The sequence below is a fragment of the Cryptotermes secundus genome, unplaced genomic scaffold, assembly GCF_002891405.2.
Source record: "Cryptotermes secundus unplaced genomic scaffold, Csec_1.0 scaffold1963, whole genome shotgun sequence".
In the NCBI taxonomy this organism is placed as follows: domain Eukaryota; kingdom Metazoa; phylum Arthropoda; class Insecta; order Blattodea; family Kalotermitidae; genus Cryptotermes; species Cryptotermes secundus.
Window position 1 is genome coordinate 113,706 of NW_019737431.1, and position 15,884 is coordinate 129,589.

The window sequence follows — 15,884 nt, forward strand, 5'->3', positions numbered from 1 at the left end:
AAAAATGGGGAAATGCAGAGACGAGGATGTCTTGGAACAGCTGAGGACTGAGCACCTCAATCCCGAGGAGCTTGAGTCTCTCACCAAGATATGTTTAGAATATCAAGATGTATTCTATGTGCCAGGAGACCAGTTAAGCTGCACTGATGCAGTAAAACATTCTATAAATTTGGTACCGGGGACGTCACCTTTAAATACGAGGCCCTACAGACTCCCGGAGACCCAGAAAGAGGAGGTAGACAGACAGGTCACGAAGTTGCTACACGAAGGGATCATAGAAGAAAGTGATTCCCCTTGGAACAGCCCTGTACTTGTGGTACCCAAAAAGGGGGGCGCGAATGGTGAAAAACGATGGTGAATGGTCGTGGACTTTCGAAGGTTGAACGAGAAGACAGTGGGGGATGCCTACCTGCTGCCGGACATAACAGAAATTTTAGATCAGTAAGGACAATGTAAATACTTTTCATGTTTGGACATGGTAATGGGGTACCATCAGATCGAGTAAGAAGAGAAAGATATAAGAAAACAGCGTTGAGCGCCAAACATGGCCATTGGGCATATCGGAGGTTACCTTTTGGGTTAAAGACAGCCCCAGCCACATTCCAGCGGATGATGAATACCGTCCTTAGTGGGTTAACTGGAACGCGATGTTTCGCATTTTTGGACGACATTGTTGTGTATGCCAGATCACTAGCAGAGCATGATATGAAATTAAGAGAAATTTTTGAAAGGTTGAGGCGATACAAATTGAAACTGCAACCTGAGAAATTTTAATTTTTTAGGAAAGAAGTGAGCTACCTTGGGCACGTAATCACTGAAAATGGGGTGAGACTGGACCCCGCCAAGATATGCGCTTTAGAGAATTTTGAAACCCCCACCACCACGAAGCAATTGAAATCGTTTCTTAGAATGGCAGGTTACTATCGGAAGTTTATCCAAAACTTTAGTAGAATTGCGTCACCCTTACACTGGTTATTGAAGAAGGATGCAAAGTTTGAGTGGACGGAGGCACAGGAGCATGCATTCCACAGGTTGAAATCCAAATTAACCACCCAGCCCATACTTCAATACCCTGATTTTTCGAAAGAATTTATCGTCACCACGGATGCGAGTGACGATGGTCTAGGGGCCGTGTTATCACAAGGGGAGATAGGAAAGGATTTGCCGATAGCCTATGCGAGCCGAAGCCTGAACAAGGCTGAGACGCATTATACCACCAGCGAGAAGGAGCTTCTTGCAATCGTCTGGGCGGTAAAATACTTTAGACCCTATTTGTATGGTCGCAGATTCAAAATAGTAACCGACCATAAACCACTTACTTGGGTAATGAATGTCAAGGACCCAGGATCAAGGTTACTCCGGTGGAGAATTAAACTAGAGGAGTATGATTTCGAGATACTCTACAAAAAGGGTTCATTGAACACGAACGCGGACGCACTCAGTCGGATAGGTAGTTTGATGAAAGATGACAAGAGGGTCGATTTGGACGAGGACACTAAGAAACAAATTCTGTATGAATTCCATGACGCACCCCTGGGTGGGCACAGGGGCATGAATAAGACTTACAAGGCGATCAAAGAGCGTTATGCGTGGGCTAACATGAGACGAGAAATCGAAGACTACGTGAAGAAGTGCCGAAGTTGTCAGGTGAACAAGTTACTAAAACCCAGGAAAAAGGCTCCGATGGAGATAACGACTACGGCGGATAATCCATTCGACAGGTGTAGCCTGGACATAGTAGGACCACTGCCAGAAACTGAAAAGGGAAATAGATATATTTTAACGTTTCAGGATGATTTAAGCAAGTACGTGATCGCAGCACCGATGCGCCACCAGGACGCGGAGACGGTAGCTAGGGAGTTTGTGACGCAGGTTGTTCTCAAATATGGGACTCCGAATACGGTGTTAACTGACCAGGGCGCCAACTTCCTCAGTGACGTGTTTAGGAGCACGTGCAAGATGCTTAAGATCAAAAAGATTCAGTCGACCGCATTCCATCCGGAATCGAACGGCGGACTCGAGAGGAGTCACCGTGTATTGGCAGAATACCTAAGACACTATGTAAAAGAAGACCAATCGAACTGGGACGAGTGGATACCGTTTGCCATGTTTACTTATAACACGACCGAGCACTCAGCCACGGGTCATACACCCTTCGAATTAATTTTCGGTCGCAAGTCTTCTTTACCCTCAGCACTGGCGGACAGCCCAAGTCCCCAGTACAACTACGACGACTATGTAGCAGAGTTAAAAAAGAGACTGCAAACAGCCCATCAGGCTGCTAAGGAAAACTTGTTGTCGAGTAAAATCAGAAGCAAGGAACATTACGATAAGGAAACTGAGAGATTAGAACTCCAAGAAGGAGACAGAGTATTGCTGTATGACGAGACAGTGCGACGGGGGAGATCGAAAAAACTAAGCTCCCAGTGGATAGGACCTTACGAAGTTGTAGCTATAGACAAGGTCAATGTTACCATTAAGAGGGGAAAGAGAGTGCAAAAAGTGCATGTAAATAGGGTGAAGCCGTTTTACTAGGAAGATAAGGGAACTAGGAAGATAAGAAAGTTCTAAAAATATATATATATCTATATCTATATATACATATATACCATGTGTGGCAACAAAAGAATAGCAGCACCAACTTTCTTTTGCAGATGGGAATCCAAACGATAGCGCTGATAGCGTGGACGGTATGGATGGTTATAGCAAGGGGCGTGGCGTCAGACATCGACGACTTAGGATATACCTTGGAAAAGTACAAGGAATCGCCAGGTATCTATTATGAAAACATAGGCCAGGCAAACTTCTACAACACGAACTGGAGGACCATAGTGTATGTGGACCTTAAACAAACCGTCAATCAGTCGGTAGGAATAGAACAATATATTAAGCACATAAGCAGACTGTGCCACGAACTCGCGGTAAAGAACCAGACGGAGTGTAATTATTTCCATGACATAGCAGAACGTAAAATTCGACAGATCAAGGGGACTGAAAAATTATTGCTAGAGGTAACTGATCCAAAATACAGTGGAAAACGCATAAGAAGGGGAGTACTTAATTTCGTTGGTGAAATTAGTAAGATTCTTTTCGGAACTATGGATAATGATGATGCTAAATATTACAATGAGCAGATACGACACTTTGAAGAAAATTCTGATAGCATGACGAACCTGTTGAAACAACAGTTGTCTGTAGTAAAATCCACTCTAGGGGCCATAAACGAAACCCTCTCGGATATGGAGTACAATGAGGATGTCGTAAAGAGGGGACTATCCCAAATTAAGGCGTATGTAGAATCAGTGATTTCAAATACCACCCGAGTTACTGATGCTTTGGCTGATAAGATTACGGTAGAAAGCCACATTGCACGCGTGAATGAGGCATTGAATACTTTACAAAGAAGCCTCGATGTAGTGATTGATAGCATTATCAACGCGAGGAAGGGAATTCTGCAACTGCAAGTGGTACCTCCCAGCCTCCTGATGGATGCCTTAACACGTAGTTTCCCGTCTTTTCCTAAGGAAACTATGGCTCCCTTCCCCTTGAGCAAAGACTCTATAAACTTACTGCTTAAAATTTGTGATATACATGTCTATTTGAGTGATGGTATATTGGGTTACGTGGTAGAGTTACCACTGGTGAACAGAGGAAATTTTAAGATACTCAAAATGACTCCAATACCAGTAGCTCTAGAATTAAACAAGTTTCTGTACATTGATACATCTGAATCCATGCTGTGCCTTGATCAAGCAAGACAATATTACTTAATGTTAAGCGAGGACGAGCTAAGGCAATGTAAGACCAAGGACTCCAACTCATATGTGTGCAAACAAAAACATCCTTTAATGTCTAGCCATGTACATGAGTCTTGTTACATTAGGCTACTGCAGTCAAATGAGAGGATCCCAAGGAGTTGTGAAACTAGAATAGCGAAATTAACTAATACTGTATGGGTACAGTTAATGCATAACGAATTGATATATTTCTCCCCTTCCATAGACAGTGTAACAGTGCTATGTGACGGGAAGGAACCTGCTGACGTGTTGCTTACAGGAGTGGGAAAATTAAGTATCAATAGTGGGTGCAAAGGGTATAGCACCTCGGCGTTGCTGCAAACCAGTTTTACTGTAGCCAGTAATTCATCTGTGAAAGGAGGAGACCTGCTCACGCAAGTCCCCCTCCGATTTGATTGTTGTGAGGAACTCAATATGAGGGTCAACCTTAGTAGCATACATTTAGATATGAAGTTCAAGCAAATTGTTTCCCACTTAAATGATTTGAAATATGCTAGTTTCAAGGTTTCCGACCTAGAAAAGGAAATACAGGAACAAGAATGGAAAAACAAGCACATCAGCAGCCATATGTCCTATTCTGTAATGGTATATATTATTTTTGCAATTAATGGTTTGTATGCACTCTACAAACTGTATAGGTATGTAAGGAACCGCTGGTTACACGCCGGCAACCCCAGGACGACCACCGCGGCTATGAAAGCAATTACAGCAACAGAATCTGGTGGAATGGGGAACACTGTAAATATAAACATCAAGACAAGTAATGAGAGCTTGGTCGCAAGCCCCGAAACAATTCCCCTCCAAGGATCTACCCAATCCTTGCAGGACGAAACCCCTACCCAGAGGTCCCTCGGACCCCGGCTAGCTAAATCCTATTTCTAAGGACCCATTGAAGTGTAAATGGTCCTTCCACTTAACGGGGGAGGTGTTGTATATGCGTTATTGTTGTATAAGAACTATTTCATTTGGTAAAGGTGTTGTATACGCTATGTTATTTCATTAGCATTTACTCTTAATATGTTATTTCATTAGCATTTAACTTTAATACAAATGTAACAGAAATGGTAGCGACACATGAGGACGCAAGCAGGCAGTCGAGATAACCAGGGTGTCAGACACGTGACCTCCGTCTTAGGCAGCTGTGTGGCTGCTAAAAAGCACGTACAAAATAGGGTCCAGGGAGAGAAGCCCACACAAAAAAGAGGCGAGACATAAGCAAGTAAACTAACAGAGCTCTGCTCTGAAATATTCCTTACGACTGGTGGTGTTATTAAAACAAAGAATGAAAACAGTCTGATGCAGACGGAGCGAGAGACTAGTCGTTGACCGAGATAGCGGCTAGGTAGAGCCAAGACAGCCTTCCCTCCCTGGAACCCTAGCTATCAGTCCTCAGGTGTAGCGTACATGTGTAATCTACAGAAATTAGTTAATAAACTCAATTTGCTGATTACGCCACTCTTGTCGGATCAAACGATCCTCCTCTGTCAACCCGCCTACCCAGCGATTTCCACGCGCGCCCCAGCCTAGGGAGCACCAGACCTAGACCTGACTTGTGCGCCGGTAACATCCACGATACGCCAGCGCCGGGCATCCAGCGAGGAACTTCGGGATACAACAACCCATCTAGAAAGAAAGGTGGTTGAGTCATGAGTGTGTAATACAGTTCTCTGTTTCCTATTATGTAAATATGATTTCAGCCATTTCAAAATACATCCTTTAATACCATAATGTTCTAACTTTTGGATTAGTAGGTTGTGCTTGACACAATCAAAAGCCCTTGTAAGGTCACAAAATACACCTACCACTAGTTCTTTGTTATTCCATGCCTTACAAATAGCTTCTGTTAGTTTGAAGATAGCATTTTGTGTAGATATACCATTTCTGAATCCAGATTGCCCATCCACAATAATATTATTGTTTGTCAAATGTTGTTTTAGTCTATTAAAGACTAATATTTCAAATAATTTAGAAAAACCTGTCAATAAAGAAATAGGCCTATAATTAGATATTTCAGATGTATCACCTTTTTTAAAGCATGGTATAATGTCAGCGTATTTGGTCAATCTGGGTATATACCTGTTGTTAAGGAAAGATTGTAGATGTGAGTAAGGGGCTTAACTTAATTTTAGTATGCATATATTACTGCGATAGAAAGTTTTGTTCGTTTATGTGTTGAGAGATATTCACGTCTCTGGGATGTTCATACATACATGTATTTCACATTGCACAAGTCCAAAATACAATGGACATGAAACTGGCCACAAGTATAACACAAATAAACAAGGCAGAAAGACAATACAAAGCTAAACAAACACTAATGTTTTACTGTATGCTCCAAAAATTCATCGACTGTATAAAATGAGTTATTCATGAGATATTAAAATAGATTATTTCTGAAAGTGATTCTATCTTTTCTAAAATTTTGAATGGTATTTGGCAATCTATGAAATAACCTAATACCAGTAAACATAGTGCCCTTCTAGAAAACAGAAAGATTTGAAATTGGAATATAAATTTGATTTTTGCTTCTAGTGTTCAGGTCATACGTGGGAGCCTGAGAAAGACGCATGCCAGGTTAGTTTAACACAGCTGTTGTACAGATGTCTGTTGATAACTAATGTGCATCAGAACTGATCGCCACATTATAAACACACATCGTTTGCATTAAACACATTTAGAATACACCATAAATAAGACGTGTTTGTAGTTCATGATGATAGAAGTATTATAATGAGAACTTCTATGGTACAGTTGTAAACTGTGCATTAAATGTACAAGAATGGAGTCTGAGGCCCTATGATTGTAACAAATTCTCCATCAAAATTTGGTTCTTGAATATATTAAACCTCTAATGATGAGGTGTTAGCTTTTCCATGCTCTCACATAATTCATAAATTCTTAGCAGTTTGTACTACGTGAACAGTCAGCATTTTGAAGTTGAAAGTTGAAACTGAGATGAAAATTAAATAACCCCCCCCCCACCACCACCAAAATTCAGTGTGGCTTAGTATTAAGAGCTGATGCCACACATTATAAATGAAGATAATTTGTGTTCACATTATTTTGTATTCATCTCTTATATATTTGTCCTGATTCTACTGCCCCTTCTTATTTTACATTAATTTATATAGGTTAGGTAGTCATGACATGCATGGCAAAATCATGTCTGGAAATGCAGATTATCTGGAAAAAGCCCTAGCTGTGGGAGTAATCAATGAAGATTTTGATCCAATGATTCCACCCGCTACTGGGGAAGAATACATCCAGAGGGTGGTGTAAGTATTGACTAAAACTGAAGTACTTTACACAGTACAGAATAGTTGTGAAGATGATCTGACATCCCAAGCACCTATTTATTGTTTATTGAGGTTGTTGAATTGAGTTCATGACTCAGAACTGTTCTCACTTTGTGTTCCATTTATTGATATTTGTTTAAGAAAATAATATAGTTAACATACATTTATGTGTATTCTAGTATTTCCTCCTGCTAGGTCCAAATATTATCCTCAGCAGCTTGTTCTCAAGCAGCTTCAGTCTGCGATGATTATGGTCTTCTGAGATGTGACACCATATACAGTAAATTCCCTGTCCATTATCCGGAACCAGCAAGAATACAGTAACTTCAAAAACAGACATACATTACTTATGTCCTCCAGTGACAGGGTGGTCCATTATAGCCCTGAGGCACCAGATTCCCTTTCCATCACTTATGACACAGGACTACAATGGAGGTATTCTAACCTGTCTCCAGATGGGAATGAATTTCATTCAGCTTCTGATAGTGCTTCATGTTAACATTTGGGCTTTCTGTCTATTAACACAACAATTTTTGTTTCTTCGTTTGCAAGATGCTTTTTATGCCAAACTTGAACTGTGGGAAGTTTTCTTCTTGCACTTACTGGTGGAATTTCACATCACACAGCATTCTTATAAAAGCACACGATGTGCAATTGTATCGATGACTTACACAAAGGAACTGTAAACTGAATCACATATGCATATCTAAGAGTATGAGTTTTCTCTTACCATTGTTGCTGACTCATCAGGGTAGGCTGAAAATGATGCAGTGATTCCACATAGTTAAAATCCATCTTCTCATTCAGCCTATAAATAATGTCACTGTAGAAAGGTATCTTCAGGTGTTCTGGCATATAAATCATAACATTGTTGTACTTTACCTTGTATATGTATTAATTACATTTTGGGCAGAAGATGTCTTCACATTAAATGAAAGGTACAGTATTATGAATAGTGAATGAACCAGAGATGGGAAAGGAAGCAGTTGTCACTAACTTGCATTCACTGGAAGAGCTGAGGAGGGTCACAGAATATACCAGTCAGGATATCCAATTCTGACTGAGATTCAGAGTGGTACCTCCTATTAAATTAATGTATAGAGGATATCATCCCTGCTGTGTGTTGTAATGTTAATGTGTGTACCTTAAAGAGGAACCATTTGTCACTTGGTTCTTAAAAGGCTTGTGAATTATATTTTCTTTAGTCATCATCATCACCCTTTTCATTATTAGGCGTGTTGAATCCTGTTATGAATATCACAAAACAGAATCATTCTATTGTTTTAGATGTCCCCAAACCTTTAGGTTAAAATTTTATTAACTTTCCTGGAATCATATCAGAGCTCGTCCTGTCAACACATTCTTTCAAATTTCTTTTGTATTCTATAAATTCTGTTAAGAATTTGTAGTTCTCTCATTTGTTGTTATGTTTTAGTATTTACTGTTTTATTACATAAAAACTCAATTGCTTCTCTTCCAGTTTGGAGGCTTCAAAATGTGAAGATGTTCTAGTTGCAAGTGTGGATAAGTCTCGATTCAAGGAGCAGACCGTGAATATAGATGTCGTAAGTTGATGACAGGCTGAACCACTTTTCTGCAATTGCAGCAGTTTTCTTTCTGTATTAATTGTATGACATTTTTAATATCAAATAATAAAATCCTGCATCATTCATTGGTTTTATATTTTCAGTCCATAAAAGAACCACCTTTGATTACTCCTTCCATTGAATGGCAGCAGTGTCAGGTAGCTGATTTTTCTTCGGTACGTCAAAACTTAGCAAAGTACAGGTCCATGGGCATCTTCAAGCCATCTATATCATTGGTATGTTGAACAATTCAAAGCCTTTACTTCTTTCCCTCGTTGTTTCAGCACATAAACTGACTCATTAAAATGCTAAGAATTACTGTTTTATAAATAAATACCACAAAATTGTCAGTATGGTTCTTATGAAATAAATTTTCTAAATTAGAACTTTAGACCTTCTCATTTTATTTAAATCAGAATGACTATTTAAATTTAATACTTATTTTAGATATGAAATTTTTAATGTTATATTTTAGCGTCCTGTTACACTGATTCATGTCCATGGTTTATGCTAACCGTCTTACAGTGTATACACTTTTTCACCTTATTCTTCACTTCCACACTACATGTTTCAGCACTAATGTGCCATCCTCAGGTGTCTTTATGCACGTTAAACTATTGTACTGCATGCCATGATGTCCTCATTCTAAAATGACTAAGATCTGTATTCGGCATATATGTCGATGAATTCTAAATAATACAAATTTTCAGGATTCATCCTACGTCGCACTCAGACACGCGAATTACGCCAATCCTCTTTTATGTGAGCATTCTTCCTACATACATTTGTGTATTGTGTTCTGTGTTGTGTTTTGCTCCTGTTACTGCATGCGTTGTACTGCTGGATATCGAGCAGTACAAATACACAAATATATGAGGGGGGACCCAAAATAATCGGAAACGACCTGTTGTGCGCGCATGCTTTGTAGTTACGAGTTGTGCTGCTAGGTGGTGTTAGCTGGGGGTCTCCCGCGACTGTTAGTGAGCTGGCGTCAGTCTAAGTTAAGTGGTTTGTCTGTGGTGCTCTGTTGTTTGCGTTCCTGTTTCAACCCTTTGGCGATTAGTGAGATGGCCGACCAGAAGGAACAAAGAGTGTGCATGAAATTGATGAAGATCGTCGAAAGACCATTGACCAACTTTCTGAGGAAATGAACATCTCGTGGAGCACGGTCCAGCGAATTTTAACTGAAGGTTTGCACATGAGATGGGTGTCTGCAAAATTTGTTCCTCGCTTTCTCGGAGATGACCAAAGAGAAAACCGCGTGAATGTTTGCCGTGACTTGAAGAGTGAAGTGCAGTTTTTCCTAACAGAAAGCAAAATTTCACGCACACTCTTTGTTCCTTCTGGTCGGCCATCTCACTAATCGCCAAAGGGTTGAAACAGGAACGCACACAACAGAGCACCACAGACAAACCACTTAACTCAGACTGACGCCAGCTCACTAACAGTCGTGGGAGACCCCCAGCTAACACCACCTAGGAGCACAACTCGTAACTACAAAGCATGCACGCGCAACAGGTCGTTTCCGGTTATTTTTGGGTCCCCCTTCGTATGTAGGAAGAATGCTCACATAAAAGAGAATTGGCATAATTCGCGTGTTTGAGTGCGATGTAGGATGAATCCTGAAAATTTTTATTATGTAGAATTCATCGACATATATATGACGAATACAGATCTTAGTCATTTTAGAATGAAGACATCATGGCATGCAGTACAATAGTTTAACATGCATAAAGACACCTGAGGATGGCACATTAGTGCTGAAACGTGTAGTGTGGAAGTGAAGAATAAGGTGAAAAAGTGTATACACTGTAAGACGGTTAGTATAAACCATGGACATGAAATTTTTAATTAAATTAACATCCTGAAATATCACTTCTCAAGTTCTTATGTGAGGCTGAAAGAAGAATGGATTGTGGGAAGTTGTGATCTGTCTCTGACTCAGAGAATAAAACGGTACAAAGATCAGAGGTGTGGTTTGGCTGTTAATATCCATTTTAAGTTGTTTGGCAAGGCTATGATACTGCTTCCCATATATTTAAGACCTTTTCATTAACAATTTTTTCAGTTTGTGTTGTTTAGAAGAAGAATAATTTGTATTCATCAGGCTGAGAAAATGCAGTGAAATGTTAAGTCTCATTATCTTAAAAAAAACACCATCTGCATTGCATTATGGAGTATGCCTTATAAAAGTATTCTATGTAATGCAATATTGTATGAATTGTAGTCTTGAAAGCTCAACTATAATGCTTGGTATTTAAACTTTCTAGTCCTCCACGTTGGGGGTTGGGCACAATGCTGGCACCCTAGCTCTGTAAAAAAAACAGTTGTGAAATCCAAAGAAGTGAAAACCAGATGCCATCTGGCAGAATCTAAGGAAGGCTATGGCTTGAAAAGGGCTGTTTTGCCAATGATAAAGATTATCTGGGGGGAACAGGTTACATGACTTCAGGCCAGTCTGGTATGAATGTAATACCAAATTTATCTTGAATTTTCTTGGCGCTGTTTCAGCAGGCCTCCTGTTGCAGTCTTAAATCGTGTTATTGCTAAGTTCAAATCTGGCCACCAGTGCTGTAGTAGTAGGAGATACACATCCAGACATTACAATTTAATTAACTACATGGTGCAGGATTTCTTTTGGAAATCTGTTAGTTGCTAAGCTGGTCAAGAAATTCCCTGCCTTTATGGAACCAAGGGGTTTATTTCCATGATTACAAAAGACTCTCATTGGATTCTATCCTAAACTAGTTGAATGTAGTCCTTAATTTCACATCTTGTTTTTCTAAATTGTATATTAATATCCTCCTCTCTCTGCATAAAGTATATTCTTTGCTCGAGTTTTACAACTTATTTTCTGTGTATTTTCACATATCATGCTTCTCAGTTTAATCAATCTAATGATATTAGAGTGTGATTAACTTATTGCATAGTACTGTGTCCTACATGAAGGCAATTCAGCTTCTATGTCTTTCAGCCAGCAAGAAAAGATGAAGCAGGTTGGTACTTGCTGTGTTTTGGAAGTGAAACTGAGCCAGTAGAAAGTGGAGCATCCAATGGCGGTGTTCCACCATTGTTGAGCATTCTCCTGTCAATGAATCAGGTACACATATTTACTGCATGTATACATGTACGTATACTATTAGAATCAATCAACTTGCATACAATTTGAAAACTAAATGTTTCAACCATTTGTTGTGCCACTTAAATACACACTTATTTTCATTCATTGTTGTAATAATAAAGGAATCTCTAAACCTTCATTGGTGCATTGGCAAGCCTGCAGTTGTTACCTGGGCTTCATGTTGTTGTATCGCTAGAATACTCCTTTATTTAGATCCAACTTTTAGCAGCTGTGACACAGATTTCCTCGCTATACTGTACCTGTATAGCCCTATGTTGTGGTTCTCTACTATGAGGTATATATTCATCTATGCCAGCAGTGTTATTGTCATCATGAAAGGATCCGCTCACGTCCATCTGATTCTTCTGTCACTATAACGTTCTTATTTGTTTATGGTTTTGCAGCTTTGATATAGTGGCATCTGATATACCAAAATTAATAGAAGTTTCCTTGTGTACTTATCAACAGGGGAATATGATTATTATAAATTTCAACACACTTACCAGCCAGTATCATTACATTAGTGCGGAAAGTGACCAAAAAATATAACTTTCTCATGTGATTATTATTTAGGGGTTGGATGGAGACGGATGATGTGGACCACCACTTAACTGCCTAATATCATGCTAGTGGACGAGAGCAGGATCTTGTATTACTGTCAGTAGAATAAATGATTTCTCATATTCATACTGGGAGAAATTTGGAGGACTAAAAAGGAAACTGAATAGGAGTCCGCTTGGAGAGTGATTGTGATGAAAACACAGCTGCAGCAGATAATAGCAGCAATGCAAATGGAAGCCAATATAAAATTTGGTTGAAACCCACAATACCCTTGGTATTCTGGTGGTGTCATTCATTTTTTTTTATGTCTGTGGATCTAGGGTAAGAGAAGCACAAGTGAACAAGGATTTTATACCAATTACCATCTTTCTCCTTTTTGAATGAAGTTGCAGAGATTAATAAATACTACCAGTACAGCTGATACTTAGAGATACTTGACAGCAATGACGTGCTCACAGTTTCATGACATGACTACAAGAGATGCACATTTTTTGGCTAATAATATTATAAGCTGACCATGATATTAGGGACACAGTGAAAGATTACACGTTCATTCTTGAAACATTTCTGTATCCCATTTTACAGTAACATGATGAAATGTGACTGAAAGCTGCATTTATTTTTATGTGTTATTGACAAGAAAAGGGGTTTTGACTGGTGATCAGTTTTATTGACAAGTTATAACTTGAAACTACAGGTAACTTTAACAGTTTCAGTAATATACACACGCTAAATCACTGTACTGCAACACACTCAAGTCTTGTGTGTCTGCCAACAATGGAGATTCCTCAGTTTCCATACATATTTCCTTACCAGCTGGTGACTGTCTCACAACTCCTCATGATGGCAGCTCACTAGTTACCCAAGCTGTCAACTACTACCAACCGCAACTGGCCAAGTTACATCAATTGCTCTCACTGTATAGCCTCAGCACAGGCCCCATAGAAAATAACACCATCAGCAGTTCTTCTGTTGTTTCAGGCCGTTGCATAGCAATGGCTCACTTGTTTATTGAGCTGTTCCCACACAGCAGTGTTTGGTCATGTCACAATATTGAGATTTATATATGAAATCATCGAATCAGTATGAATCAACCAGAGAAGACTGAAAAGAACTATGACAGAGTGGAAAATTAGATTCCTCTTTCATAAGCTCATAATACCTGTACTAAATTTTACTGTTATTTTCAAACAATACATTTCTAATAAATATAAATACTTTTTGGCTAGGAGGTGTACATACTGTGCAGCAACACTTGCTAACTTACAATATAAGTGTATACTTGGGAAAGAACAGACAAAATGCAACACAGTTAATGACAGTTACACATGTGAAATGCAAGATAGATGATCAAACATTATCTCTGACTTAGTTCTTGAAGATGGTGAGGAATTAGTCCTTGTGTACCTCGTCCTCAGTCCAACCATTCACAATTAAGACAGATGCCCTGCCTTGAAGATTGATACATCCATAATTATCCTGCTGCAGTATTGGTCATGTGGTATTGCATATGCATGGACAAGAATGAACAACCAAATGTATGTGCTCAAATTGTAAAGTCTGCCATAGTATATTTCTGCATTTTTCATATTTACCATGCAAAGGTGAACTTGTAAACCAAATTTCCTTCACAACATGGTTATGAAAACCTTTCCAGAAGTGTGAGAGCAATGCATTTGGATTTAGATACATAATCTTTTTTTTTCACTTCAGGAATCTACAATTTTTTGAACAGTGACTTTTATAATAGTGACAAGTAGCACTCTAAAATCTGGCCATGTATTTTCTTTCAAACATTTCTTTACTACAATGTTTTAGCAGTTATTCTATGTAGTTCCAAACATAAATATACATATCTTCAGTACTGCTAGCATTACCAGTATAAACCAAGTTAAAATCAAGTAACCAGCCTGACATTTAAAGCCTCTAGCCTCATGAAATAAAAGTTATTATGTTAAAATAGTTGTTATGGTAAACACTTTTAATTCAAGTGTACTGATGACAAACTGTTTATAGTTTTGGAAAAATAATAATAGTGTACTTTAATGCATTCCTAACTCCAGCTAGTTCGACTATTTTTTACAAGCAGAGTATCCTCTCCATTCTAGCCATTGGTACATGAAGTTCTTGAATACCATGTGGAGTGGCTGGAGGAAAAGTCAAGTTTATCTGTACAGCAAGGTCAGTGGCTGTATTCACTGCTTGCTTGCCTTGAACTGCCACTTCTTCCAGAAACATGCAGCTTGCTACGTACACTAGCACGAGAGTGTTCCAGGCTTAGAGTGTCATTGGTAAATAAAAGTTATTTGAAATCACATAATGAATTCTAAACTTCCATGAAAACGTTTTTATATAAAATAGAATATTTTTAAAAATACAAATGTTTTCTGCTCTTTTACAGAAATCTGTAGACCATCCATCTTTAGCACCACTCACCCTTATAATCTGCCTGGTGGCAAATTACTTCCGACAGATGGATCTTGCAGACACAGTGCTATTACAATAATAGGATCTCACCCATTGATATCCTTATGAATCTTCACAATTATGTTAATGTTGACACAGTTATGAGACTACTTTGGTTGCAAAAGTGTTTCTGTTCATAGAGATATTTTTTAATTTTTTGTTATTGAATTAGCAGCACCTTTAATACAAATACTAACTTTTTGTCAGAAATATTTGTGTAAATATGAAGAGATACATTTAAGTGCTGTAAACATGTCATAAAATGTTATTCATATTCAGTGTTTATCTTCTGTCATTTTTACTTCAGCCTCTTCGGTCTTCCTGCATATAATGGCCTTAGTGTTGAGTACTGTTTGACATTGGATAGCAAAGGGTGAACTCAAGAAATGACTGTATTCGTAACAGTAACTGCTGTGACAACCTTAAAGCTGCCTTGAAGTTGTTCACATTAAGCTTTCTTGGTGTGTCATTTTTTATGCTGAGTTTGGTCTGTGGTTCCTCTCTCAGGGTCAAAATGTGCAGGTTGGATTAGTGTTCATCTGTATATAGGTTATTCAGGATGCAGGACATATTGCAGCCGGCTCCCCCAGCGACCCCTGTTTGGGCTCTTCACCAGAATGTGCTTTGACGTACAACCAGACACCTATGTTCTTCTTGCTTGGTACCAGAGAAGAGGAACCCAGATGAAGTGTAAAGTATGCAACACATACAGTACAGGTAACTCATGGTCATCACACATTCCTGCTATCTATGATTTGTTGCACTGCATTACAAAAGTAATCATCTGTTGTATAGCAAAGGATGTTGGTGAGAAGATTGTGTTTATCAACCACATATGCTGTTTGACAATGTTGGAACCCCTAAGAATTGCAATTCATGGCTTCAGAAGTCAGAAATGAGAACAAATCTGTATTAAATACAATAAAGAACACTATAATTTAAGAGATATTTTCATAGGAAAAGTAGAGATTGGTTAGGTTAATTTGGAAAATACAGGCATTCTAGCAGAGTCAGTTTACATGAGGGTCCCAGGAATGTTGGAATGCCAAGAATAATA

General features: G+C 38.9%; 2 protein-coding genes across 7 annotated transcripts in view; both read left to right on the top strand.

Annotated features, from left to right (window-relative positions):
• LOC111870462 (gem-associated protein 2) overlaps positions 1-15,522 on the top strand; it is a 19,096-nt gene extending 3,574 nt beyond the window's left edge. For 3 of the 6 annotated variants that reach the window (XM_023862777.2, XM_023862774.2, XM_023862776.2), the window contains exons 2-8: positions 6,330-6,371; positions 6,929-7,072; positions 8,574-8,658; positions 8,784-8,915; positions 11,654-11,779; positions 14,470-14,652; positions 14,763-15,522. In XM_023862777.2, coding sequence (XP_023718545.1) covers positions 6,945-7,072; positions 8,574-8,658; positions 8,784-8,915; positions 11,654-11,779; positions 14,470-14,652; positions 14,763-14,867 — 759 coding nt within the window. In that variant the 5' untranslated portion in view covers positions 6,330-6,371; positions 6,929-6,944 and the 3' untranslated portion in view covers positions 14,868-15,522. Of the gene's footprint in view, positions 1-5,351; positions 5,433-6,329; positions 6,372-6,928; positions 7,073-8,573; positions 8,659-8,783; positions 8,916-11,653; positions 11,780-14,469; positions 14,653-14,762 lie in introns of those variants that run through there. The other 3 variants (XM_023862775.2, XM_023862778.2, XM_023862779.2) reach the window with 2 other exon arrangements.
• LOC117282792 lies at positions 2,637-5,247 on the top strand. Its single transcript, XM_033753857.1, has 2 exons — positions 2,637-2,721; positions 2,935-5,247. Exons 1-2 carry the CDS (start codon positions 2,655-2,657, stop codon positions 4,677-4,679), a joined length of 1,812 nt encoding a protein of 603 aa, XP_033609748.1. The 5' UTR covers positions 2,637-2,654; the 3' UTR covers positions 4,680-5,247.
• Positions 15,523-15,884: the final 362 nt, after the last annotated feature.

Bases quoted from the DNA above. Each gene is read 5' to 3' on its own strand.
- LOC117282792 (XM_033753857.1), top strand. From the start codon at position 2,655: ATGGGAATCCAAACGATAGCGCTGATAGCGTGGACGGTATGGATGGTT. The intron at 2,722-2,934 runs CAGACATCGACG...TAAAGAACCAGA, and splicing joins TATAGCAAGGGGCGTGGCGT to CGGAGTGTAATTATTTCCAT.